Source organism: Musa acuminata, chromosome BXJ3-1 (genome assembly GCF_036884655.1).
Source record: "Musa acuminata AAA Group cultivar baxijiao chromosome BXJ3-1, Cavendish_Baxijiao_AAA, whole genome shotgun sequence".
NCBI lineage: Eukaryota > Viridiplantae > Streptophyta > Magnoliopsida > Zingiberales > Musaceae > Musa > Musa acuminata.
Window position 1 is genome coordinate 15327215 of NC_088349.1, and position 12033 is coordinate 15339247.

The following is a 12033-nucleotide window of genomic DNA, read 5'->3' on the forward strand; positions in this document are numbered from 1 at the left end:
TGGATGATATTAATTTTTTGATAAATAAATATAATATATAATAACATCCGAATAATATTTTAGGTAAAAAAAAATTATAGGATAAAATTTCATACAATGAGCCTTAATTATTTGATTGATTATTATACAAGCATATCAAAATACATGACATTATAGGACGCAATAGAAATTGTTGCTATCTTTCGTCAATAGGCAGGCTAATAAGTTTCTGATTTGTGCAATGCGAAAGGCATGGCATCAATCGACAGGTTGGTTGATCTGAGAATAAATAATACATGAAAATAAAACCATTTTTTGGGTGTCATGATCAACATCATTAACATCATCTTCATCAATCAAAACTGATCATTATCACCACGACCACTGTTACTATCGTTATGAATATAATTAATAATGTCATGCGATTTATAAAATAACACCAATGATAGTAGCTAGCATATACAATCTCATATTACTGATTTTTTTTTTTCCTTCTCTTAGTTCGGAAAGCACAGAAATAATACAAAAATTTTTTCTAATCTGGCATAAATCCTAGTAAAATCCAGATACGGAAATGGATCATGACCTCCAAGTTTGCCAAGATTGTGTGCTGCTTAAGCTGGTATACATGTTGATGAAAGGTTAATAGATGAACCCTTTTTGGTTAACTGCATTCACACCCTTCCACCTGCAGGAAGGTTTCAAACTCCTTTTTCAACCAACCTATTCTCAGGAGCTTTAAGAACACCACGATCCATCAAAGGCTGAAGCTCAGGCTTCGCCAAGTCTTTAACCTCTGAAACCGATGATTCCAGGAATGCGAGAAGCACCTTGCAACTGCAATAGACATCCAAATAATCCAATGTGAACACTGATATTTGTACACAAACACCATTTTTTTTTAGCAATTACTCTATTTATTCCTCCTCTAGTAGCATCCCTTTACCTGTGGCCTTGAGCCCAGACGTCGCACTTCCCATCCAAAGCCATTTCCCACAGAGTGGCTGCGAAACCAGGGCAATCAAGGATGAGCTTCCTGATGAGCCTACTGGAGTGGAAGTTCTCCAAAACATGCTCCTCTTGTGACTCATTTGTCTTGGGCAGGGCTGCCAGGGAAGCTATTGCTTTATGCAAGGCATCCATTCTATCAGCAAAAGATTGCAAGATACCGTCACTTCCACCAACAGCTAGCTGCATCAGAGGAAACAGAATGAGAAAACAAAAAATAGAGTCGCAAGACATCATGTCCGTTTCAGTAATAGGTTAAATGATAAAGAACAAACTAATCTTTTTAAGACACTTAATTAATTTTCTTTTTAAAGAGCCTAATAGGGCACTGACGCCATAAAATAGACCAAGGCATGTCCATGTGAACCACTAATGAACAACAGGATTCACAACATATACAAAATAGGATACATTCATGTCGAGAATCAGGATATCTTTGGGGACATTTATTCTTCTTTCCTGCGGAAGACCAATATCTAGACAAGAGAGTCTTGTTAATGTATGACCTTGGGAAAGTCAATGTACACAGAATTGATCCTACAAGCAGGGAGTTAGATACCTTGTCTGGAAGCCGTGAACTCATGGGTAAAAACTGTAGACTTCAATTCCAATATCAATTTATTATTATTGTCATAATTGTTCCTTCAGATATAATGTAATACGATTAAGAGAAAACCTAAAGAATCACAAGGTCGATCAATTGTTGCTTTGGTAGTAATAACACAATAAACTAATTGCTTTTTTCCATCATAGTTCTATAAACATAAATTGTGAAAGTCAAAGTACTTCCTAATATTTGGAGACTAGAAACAGTAATCCAGAACAAAAGGCCATTGGCATGTTAAAACTCCAATGACACATAAACCAGCCTAAGAAAGAACTTGCTGAAAAGACATTTTAGAGGTTCTCGTAAGCTTTGGGATAAAAAAGCTTACGAGGATCTGCCATTGCTATGTAGCTATATAAATTTTAAATGGTTTCCAGTTCATGCGGGAGTACTGTTAACTATAATAGACATGCTTCCTTTCAAATAGTTGATGAACAACCAAAGAGAGAACAGACAAGAAGTAATTAAGAATGTCACTTCAGGAAAAGATCAAAATGTACCAATATCGTCCTATGAAAGCTTGAAGATGATATGGGTTATATCAAGTGATTATAATCTTGTCAACCCAAGCTTAATTTTAAATAATAGTCCAGGGGATACATAAATTTACATCAATAAAAGAAAGAAATATTGACTAAAATTAAAAATAAATATGTGTAAAAAAATACAAACAAATTCACTGACGGATGGGATGTGAATCTACAATTATAATATAGATATCAAGCAGGTCATATGATTTTTTTAAAGCAATACTGCTTACACAATTTCATATACTCCCACTGAAAAACCGTAGAAAATATCTTCTAGAATATGAAAACTTCCATACATTCCATGTTCACATGTGAGAAATTTTACATGATAATTTTCTTTCACATATGCAAACAGACGGCCATCAATGATAATTCAGCATTTCAGAGGGAAGGAGTATATACACATTTATATTTTTTATACTTATATTTATCTATATAGGTATGTGTGGAACTTTCCAATGACAAATACATAGTTTCAAACTATTGCAATATGTAATAGTCTCCAATTTTTGGTACATTAGACCACCACCTTTCAATAGCAATTTTGTTAATTATGTTTTTAACCAAATCAAATAGAAGATCGGCTAATGAGGGGATGCATCAGGAGTTCTACAGAAATGAGAAACTAATAATATTAATGCAGCAGCTCAGAAGAACGTGACAGAAAAAGAATACCTCATAAACTACTTCTTTGCCGAAGTTTGAACGGAGTAGCTCACCAACGTTATCAGTACAAGTTTCAAATAGTCCCTGCGGTAGAATGACCAGAAACAATGAAATCTTTTAAAACCATCAAGTGCATATTTCACAAAATAAAATGAACCAATTTTGTTCTTTGTTACTTTTAGTTTCTCTAAAAATAGTAGTAAAAAATCTAGTAACAGCATTTACACTCTAGTTAATGAAAGCTTAAAGTTTAATGAGTAGCCTCTCAACCAGCAAAAGGAAACAAGGAAACCATGCATGCGTGTGTGTGTGTGTGTGTGTGTGTGAGAGAGAGAGAGAGAGGGAGGAAATACACTAGCACGATGATAGCAATTTCGCAAAGAACTGAACAAGGAGTTCTGGAATGTCAATTAAAGGCACAGTAGTAAAAGTCACACATCAAGAAAAGAATGGAACCTGCTACCAGCAGTAAGAGTTCAGAAAGTAAAAAAAAAAGAATAGGTGAATCAAACCAAATCCAACCAGAATATTGAATGTGACCCAAAGCTTGACAGAACTCTCCTGTATCCCCACCTCCAACTTCATATTTTGCTGTCTGAAACTGTGTCTAATATTATGGTACAAGAAGAAAGAAAAAGAAAATGTGTGTTTTGACACTTGACCATTTAACATTGTAAGCTAAAAATGGTCCAGAATATTGCATGTCTGAAGCAGAATATTAAGTGTTACCTCAGCAAGCCCACTCTCAACCATCAATTCACATCTCCTGCGAAATGAATCCTTCTTGCCCCCGGTATCTAACTGCAAACTCTTCCTACCAACTTCACTGTTCTCATTATCTGTCATGGGAGACTCCCCATTTTGGCATTGCTCCAAGCCAACTTCCATGGGGTCCTCTGTCTCTTCCACCTGAGATGGAAGTGAACGGATTCAGATGATGCACATCTGCTACTAGCTTGAATTACATAATGATGGAAATAATGTTTGCCTGTGCAGAAAGGGAAGGAACAGATAAACTTAGACAAGCCAAATCCTCAGATGCAAAATAGCGTGAACATTGTGGATGAAGTAGCTGCAGTACTGTACGTCTTCCATTCTGGTAATTCATGAGATCTCTTTTCTCTTAGTTGCAAGAATCGGATCAAGAAACACTTCAAAAAATGTCAGCTATTGATCAAAACAAAGTAACTACCTTATCCAATACCAGATCCTTCAGCATTGTTTGCAGCTCTCGTATTACAATCTGACAAATGATATAAAAATTTTTCAACAAATTTCAGAAGGTCAAAATCAAAATTTTAACATCAAATATCAAACGAGCAATCACTGACCTTTGTTACAAGCTTCGTATCATCAACTACCGAAAGGACACAAACTAGCAACTGGAATAAAATATTGCCAAATTAGTACAAAGTTATTATGCCATATAATTGCATTCATATACTGTTCGAAAATCACAGATAAAGCCTTAGGACACCTCAAATTTTATATACCGATTTAATCCATCAATAACTCCCAATGTGGAGCCATTAGTGTTTCATAATATGTCGCTCTCAAATATAATTCCTCGTCAATGTCCAACATATATAAATGGTTTTTAGACAAACAGAGCATCAATGGCAAGCCCTTTGCACCATTCATGACAGCAATTTCCTATATGTCATAATTCACTCCATACCAATTGTCATAACCTAACTCAATAGATTAATTGCCTAGTAACTCGGATAGACTCAAGTTATTAGTTGCCAGTCCACTAAATCTTATGTAACAATGTAATCCATGAATAACACCAAAAGTTTTCAAACAAGCAAATATAAAGAGCCCTGAGTTTCCGAATGGTCCCTAAAAGAGTACAGAAAATTAGTGAATTACAGCACAATATGGTAGGTCACAAGAAGCTTTCTGATCAAATTCCTCCACTATTCAATATTTTTAACATAAGGCAGTGGAGTATTCTTGATATTTGAAAAGGCATGCTATCACTGTAAAACTAAAAAGGTCACAAGTTTCCAGATCAAATATGTACAAATTGACTGTAGATCATACTGGAAACCGCTGCTAACATGAAAAGACATGCCATTGGCACATATTATGATAACAGAAGAATTGTAGAATACATATTTAAAGCCAAAAAAATTGCAAGTCTGATCAAAATAATGTTAACAAGGGAAAATAGAAATATGATGGACGAAAGCAATGCTAGAGAGCAACATCATATTGTCAAAAGTGGATTTGGTCGGTTAACTGAATTTAGACAGTTCATACAGAAGGTTATGTATGTTGAGGGTTGAGAAAAAGGTGCTTACAAGACTCCCAAGTTGATCAAGTGAAAGCTTTCTGACATGACCCTTTATGCCTTTAATAACCTTTTTTCTTTCCTGTGAAATTGAATCAAGTTATAACATTCCAAACAAAAGAAATACTCAAGTTTAGAGCATAAAGAAACTAAGCTGATTCCTGTGGTATTATATGCTGTGTAATCTAGAAGACCAAATCATAGATTTCCATGCCTGATCAAGAATGACAGCATATTGATAAAAGCCACTTCAATTAGTGATTAGAAGGCAAGTAGTATGCATGACTATGAGAAATAAAAGCAACAGATGCAACAAGTTATGATGAGAATTACCGGAGATCAATTAGGCCATGCACCATAAATCGCATTGTATATAGTAAATAAGCACTTCAACTAACTGGCTGAAGGGAAGACAAAATTGAACACACAAACATTATTACACACCTTTGCGCTTGCATGCTTGACACAGAGGATACAGATCTTTAGACCATCTCTTGTGTGAATCATCCGAGCAAGAAGTGGTTCTTTCACATTTTTGTTTTTAATTTTCCTCTTTTTCTGCATCTCTGGAGCTGAGAAATGAGGACTCTCCTCTGCAGAAGCTGACTCTTGCACAAGAAGAGGTAATAATTGTTGAATCACATCTGCAGCAGAGGACTTCAAATGGAAAAAATAGACACAAACTGTAAGTTTTAAAAAGCTTAAAATTATACAACATATTGATGCAGTAGGTAAACATGACCAAGATCACCTTATCAGCAATTGTGAAAAACTCCATGAGGGCCTTGTGTATAATGGAATGATCAACAATCCCTTTTTCCAAAAGTGACTGAATCACAGACATCATGTGTTGCAACACAGATGATTTTTGTAGTCCAAGTTTAGAAATTATATCCACCAGCCTGATATGAGATGGGGCACATCAGAAGAAAATAACATAAAAAGTCGATGGCAACAGAAACATTGTTGTGTTATAAAACCATGTCAGCTAACATAAATAACATAATCGTTATATTATATAAAAGCATAAAAGATATCACCGTAGGGTGTTTAAGGTTGCATGATATGTTTCACCATTGGAATTTGTTTTAGAAGCCCTGAATAGGCTCAAAGTATTATCCTTTGATTAGAAGATCAGATTTTTGTTAGGAAATTTGGTTAACCTCTTTGGACGCATTCCTTCTTTATCCTATCCTTTTCCAGGTCACATCAGCACCTAGATCTAATGACTTAGTCTGCAGCTACCAAACACATCACTTAAATGCTTTCTTAAATCTGTCAGGAAATACTTGTTGAATATGAGTCACATACTTCCACTACGTATCCAAACTTACAGATAATTATTGAAAAGATTGGATACCTTTAGCCTCATAGGATATTTCATGGTAGTATTTTGTTCGTTAACTATCATAGAGATGGATGTATGATTAGATAGACTATTTACATGCCTTCTGTATTAACCATCAAATTATTGAAATATGAAACTAGTAGAATCATATTGCTCCATTTAGAAGTTCTTCTTACCCTCACTATATGCTTGAAATACAATGCCATTAAGCATGATTTTGTTTATGGATAATAGTTGTCATCAAGCATCGCCTATTCTAACAACATAAACAAATATTAACCTTTGTCATGTGCAACATTATATATTACAATATTTTTATTGTAATATCAACTCCTATTTTTCAAAGGTTTGATATAGATTTATCCATGTCGTGTTGGATTGCTAATGCAAGTTGTACCATGTTTAAATGTCCAAGGAATTCTGATTTAATTTGGTAATTATCCACGTGGTTCAACACCGAATCCGAGAGAAGTCAGGTAGTTTTTCCTAATTCCTTAGCTAGTAGTTCTATTCTTTAGTTTTATTGAGTATTTATTTAAGAGTATCTAGCTACTAAAAATCAATAATGCATATATCGTTTGTTCAACATTTAACAAAAAAAAGGAAAAAAGTTTCCATGCCTATCTATAGGACACTATACTCCCATTTCTCCCTTATTTGCCCTTATATTGCTTCCCACTAATGAAGTTGGTGTCTATAAGTTTCAGATAAAATAAGCCCTAAATATATTACAATTCATACAAATTCCCCGGGTATAATCTCCTAACAATGAGTCAACATGCTCATCAGTTTTGTCAGAACCACATTGGAGAATAAGAAAATTAAAGAAAGCAATTTTAAAATACAACCAAGCAAAAAAACAATCATACAGTTTTCTTGTCCATATCCGTTAGCCATAATATATCATCCTCATTGAGGACGATTCAGAATTCGTATGGCCAAAGATGATTTCCATATTGCAAAAGAGGAAAGAATATGCATTCATAACCCGAAAATACAAAGACAAGTGCAGTCCAAAGAATCTCTTATGTTCCAATTACCTGCCTGAATTTGTTAAGGTCAGGTCCTTAAATAATTGAAGCTCTGTAGAGTACATCTCCATCAAAAGGATTTGCTTTTGGGACCCATTTGCCAAATGGAATACATAGTCAATGACTACACGGAGAAACAAGATACCAAGAAATTTTGTTAAAAAGATATTGAAAATATAAGCAGTTATACAAAAGCTCTAAAAATCCTTTTATAAAAAATAAGCCAACACATATTGGCGATAAAAAGAAAGAGAGTGCACAATAACCTCATCAAAAGATGTGTAACACTCAAAATGACTGTTCATTTGTTGAGGGTCTTTTTGGATGGAATAAAGTAAATAAAAAGGTACAGAACAAGTAATTTTTTATTTCATAGGGGCGCCAGTGTTGGTGACAGGTGGGGGCCATTGTTGTAAACCTAAACAATTCAGTCAAATGATTTAAAAACGGGATGTGTTATATGTATTCCTATATAAAGGAGTTGTTGAATTAAACCGAAACTGAATTATGTATATAAATAGCCTTTCCAAAGAAAACATCGAGTTAACCACAGCAGAAAATCATGGAGATAAGTAGATAAGTTAAGCTCAAATATCATGGGCAAGGTCCATAACAAGACCATATAATAGTGATAAACTATACACTTATTCATAAAAGCTTTTATCGAGTCTTATTATAAGTCTAAGCAACCTCAACTCATTGGATTGGCAAGTCTTGAGGCTTTAAACCTTAGAATTCCTAGATATACAAGGGGAGTTACAGAAGGAGGGCGAAGGAGAAGGGTTGTTTTTGACAAAATAAATATAGAGCAATCACAAAGGCTTAAATTTGGGCATCAGTTGTTAAACTAGACACATGTATAAACTTCAAATTAATAAAATTGTGGCAAGATGCCTCGATAAGAATTCCTCTGAATTACACCTATTGCAGTTACAGTATAATTAAATTTGGATTGTGAATAGCCCGCAGGTCCATTTTCCATAATCAAAATTATGATCAAATAACAATATATACTAGAATGCTTAAATTTTTGATACCCTACAAACCTGCAGATCCAACTGAATGTCGCAGAAGAGAAGTCACATGCCCATGTAGAGAGGATATGAACCATTCTAGTTGTTTTTTGCTAGCTGAGGAACACAAAAGAAATCTCATTCAACAATGGAAAAGATCCATATAATTCAAATCTAGCTTTACCATAAAACATATCCAGTTCACAAGTTATATGACTTACCATGATCTAAAAGTTTCTTTACTAAATGAACTGCATACTTTTTCCGTGAAAGAGCAAGAAGATGAGGCCGAAGAGCCTCAAAAACAGCATCTCTTTCTTCTTGTGAACAATATTTGACACACGTCTGGTAAATAGTAAAACACCATAAAAGAACTAAATAAGTTAATAATAGAATGAAAAAGCATAATATCCATCACATGCTTTGTCGTATAAAATTTTAAACATCTAAAACTCCTGAGGGTTAGTCTTCCAAAATCTAACATTGAGAACACATAAAAGAAGTCTGTTGTACACAAGAAAAATGTCAGAAGTATGAAAATAAACTCACTTGAAGAACACGTGCCGCAACATGAGAGCATGCAATCTCCACAAACTTCCCATTCATCTTACGTAAGGCTTCACTTACAAGCCTAAAGAAATACTGTCCCTGTAAATAGCAGAGAGATAATGGAGAGCAATAAAACAGTTGAGCACTTACTCGGATCTCGCCTGTTTGCCAACGTTGTAACATCTCATTTTTTCCCACAATGAAGCAAGCTCCTGCAAAACATCAAATTCAACTCTTATTAGCAGTTTCTTTAGAAAAGGTTTAGAAAAAAATCTCAAGCATTACTCAAATATGCATATTGTATGTCAAAAGGGTGAAAAAGATCAGAAAATAACTATATGGAAATAAAAGGGTTTCTTAAGCCATAATCTATAGTTTGAGAAAACAAAAAGTGTTGCACCAAATTACTTTACACAATAAATTTAAGCATACATGCTGATTACCGACAATGCAAATCAATATGACAAATGAGCACTACTCAACTATAAACTACCACTAGGATTTGATTGGTGCTTGAATTGGAATTCTTTAGGCTTGCTATAAGCTCAGAAAAAATACATGTGCATTGGTGAGCAACTTGGTACCAGCGAACTAACGGCTTAAGTGTGCTACCAATGACACATGGGTTTTTCTTCTCCATTCTATGTTCTTAACTGCCATCAATATTGTTCATTCTTGTTGGCCTTACTCATCTCTCCCAGGAGACTAGTACAGTAGCTTATTAGCATTAAGTTTTCACTACTCATCTCTCCCAGGAGACTAGTACAGTAGCGTATTAGCATTAAGTTTTCACTAAGGATTGTCATGTCAATTACCACATGTTGTACATGGACTTACCAACCAACAAAGACCAACTTCATTCAGCAAATCCTTTCTCCATAAAAGGAAAATCCTTGGTTTTCAAGACAGTGTCCACTGACATACTTCTTGGTCTTCTTCTTTTGCCCTATTCCTAAGTTTCTGGAAACATGGTTGGTTGCCTTCATTTCCATGTTATCCCTTCTTATACCAAAAATAACTAAACCCTCAATTTCAACCTAAGTGTTGCACATCATAAGCCTAAATAAACTGTGACACATAGATCAAACGTCAATGTGTCTTATTATAGAACAAGTGTTTGTCTGTCACACGAGAGATTTAATATGCCGACAAAAATCCTGGCACAGCATCATGTCCCTGAACCATCACCTTGCTGACATCGCACATGCCACGAGACATAGCAAACAAAATTCAACCAAATAATTAAGGCTACTAAATCCTGCTGAAACTAGGACACAAACAGAACAAGTGGATCAAACTATTGGTTTTGATTATGCTATTTACACCTATAAACACAAGAAAAACAACAACAACAACCAAAAAAGTGATTCCAAGAACCATTCAAATAAGACATTGTTGGAACAAATCATGTAATCATTAGGCAACTCAACATAAGCTGCAGTATAATAGAGGAAGAGAAGATGTTTGTGCAGTTAAAATCATGCTTACTTTCTCAAGGTTGTAATTTGGTTTCCTCTTCTTCTTCCTTGTTTCTGCCATTTCCTGGACAAACCAAACGGTATCAAAAATCTGGGAACGTTCTCAGACATCACAGTTTAAATGCAAATTAAACTAAAGTTAGCATTTTAAATAGTAGACTAATAATGCATGTACCCCATGAGGATTAGAAGCCTCTCCATGACAATTAACCTTCAGGAGAATTACACTCCATCTTAAAGAAATATAGATAGCTGCATACAGAAATTGAAGTATGAAAGTATACAAGTTCTCTCGTCTGCCAACCTTCTCTTACACCAAAGGAACCAAGCAAATGAAGGGTCTATGTCAAAGACAATTGAATTCCAAGAATATTCAGTCAAGCCAATCGAATTGAGGAATAGGAGAAGATCTCGCCCATCAGTACTCTTACAAAAAGTTCAAGAAAATGATGTCTCTAAATCAAATAAATAATCAATTAAATACAAAGATTACTCAGTCCGATTCAATCTTATAAAGCACAAAGACCGAGAAAAAAAAGAATCAATCTGCAAACTTCTAATCGTACTACAAAGAAACCCAAAAGCCCCAAACAAAATCAGGCAAGCATATGACGGCAGTGCAGCAAACCTTAGCAGCCAAGCGCCTCTCCCTTGGGGTCTTAGGCTCCTTCTTCGCCTGTACAGCGGTCTCATCACCGAATTTGGTAGGCTTTCCCGGTTTTAACTCGAACGCCTTGGGCTGCTTCTTGAAGCCTTGAGTTTTGAGATTCGCCGGCTTGGAGGCAGCGTTCTTAAGCTGCGTCAACTTGGGCTTCCCCCCTCCCTTCGCCGCTGAAGGCTCGCGCTTCCTCTTCTTGGATCCGCCGATCTCCCCCACGGCCGCCATGATCGATCGAAGGAGAGAGCGCTTGCGACCCGGGTAAACTTACGGATGAACAACTTAGGGTTTTTGGATGGGGTTTAAGGATCCACAAATGGATCGGGCCGACCCGTCGATTCACCAAACCGGCCCAAAAACACATCCAAGGAAACGATTATAATATTTTATTACTATTTATGATCCTTAATTTACTATCTAAATTTTCTTTTTTAATATTTTAATATATCTAAACTATTTATTTATAAATATATTTAAATATCCTTATTTTCTTTCTATTTTTTTCTTCTTTTTCTTAAATAGTAGAGTTGCTAACAATAGTGTCAACAAAACATTGGCAATTGATGGAGAGATTAGGCCTCACAATTGATGGCTTAAGCTTTCTCTTCTTTATAGAGTAAATGGCAATAGTGATGATGCCGACGAAAGATTAACGATAAACAAGCAAGCTTAGGGCAACAATAGACGATAGTGACTTCCTCCCCTTTCATAGTCAACAAAGTCAATAATACAGTCGATGGAAGATCGATGGGCAAGCTAGGATTGGTGATCGACGACAATAGCTTTCTCTTCTTCCATAGCTAGCAAAGTCGATGATAGCGTCAGCAGAAGATCAATGGTAGGTGAGTAAGATTGATAGCGTCAATGAAA

At 35.3% G+C, this 12033-nt stretch overlaps 1 protein-coding gene across 2 annotated transcripts; it reads right to left on the minus strand.

The window, feature by feature from the left end:
• Positions 1–327: 327 nt before the first annotated feature.
• On the minus strand, positions 328–11444 carry LOC135628132 (pumilio homolog 24-like). 2 transcript variants are annotated; one of them, XM_065134608.1, is made up of 17 exons: positions 11134–11443; positions 10516–10569; positions 9178–9239; positions 9028–9109; positions 8700–8823; positions 8512–8595; positions 7475–7589; positions 5838–5988; positions 5531–5743; positions 5097–5168; positions 4122–4172; positions 3983–4033; positions 3779–3886; positions 3520–3699; positions 2800–2874; positions 926–1170; positions 328–816 (listed from the first exon to the last, which is right to left on the minus strand). In XM_065134608.1, the coding sequence occupies exons 1-17, from the start codon at positions 11389–11391 to the stop codon at positions 681–683; spliced, it is 2061 nt and encodes a 686-aa protein (XP_064990680.1). In that variant the 5' UTR covers positions 11392–11443; the 3' UTR covers positions 328–680. The 2 variants fall into 2 exon arrangements, 1 of the variants encoding a protein (XP_064990680.1); XR_010492783.1 differs by lacking the exon at positions 328–816 and adding an exon at positions 3313–3397 and having other exon boundaries at positions 1096–1170; positions 11134–11444.
• Positions 11445–12033: the final 589 nt, after the last annotated feature.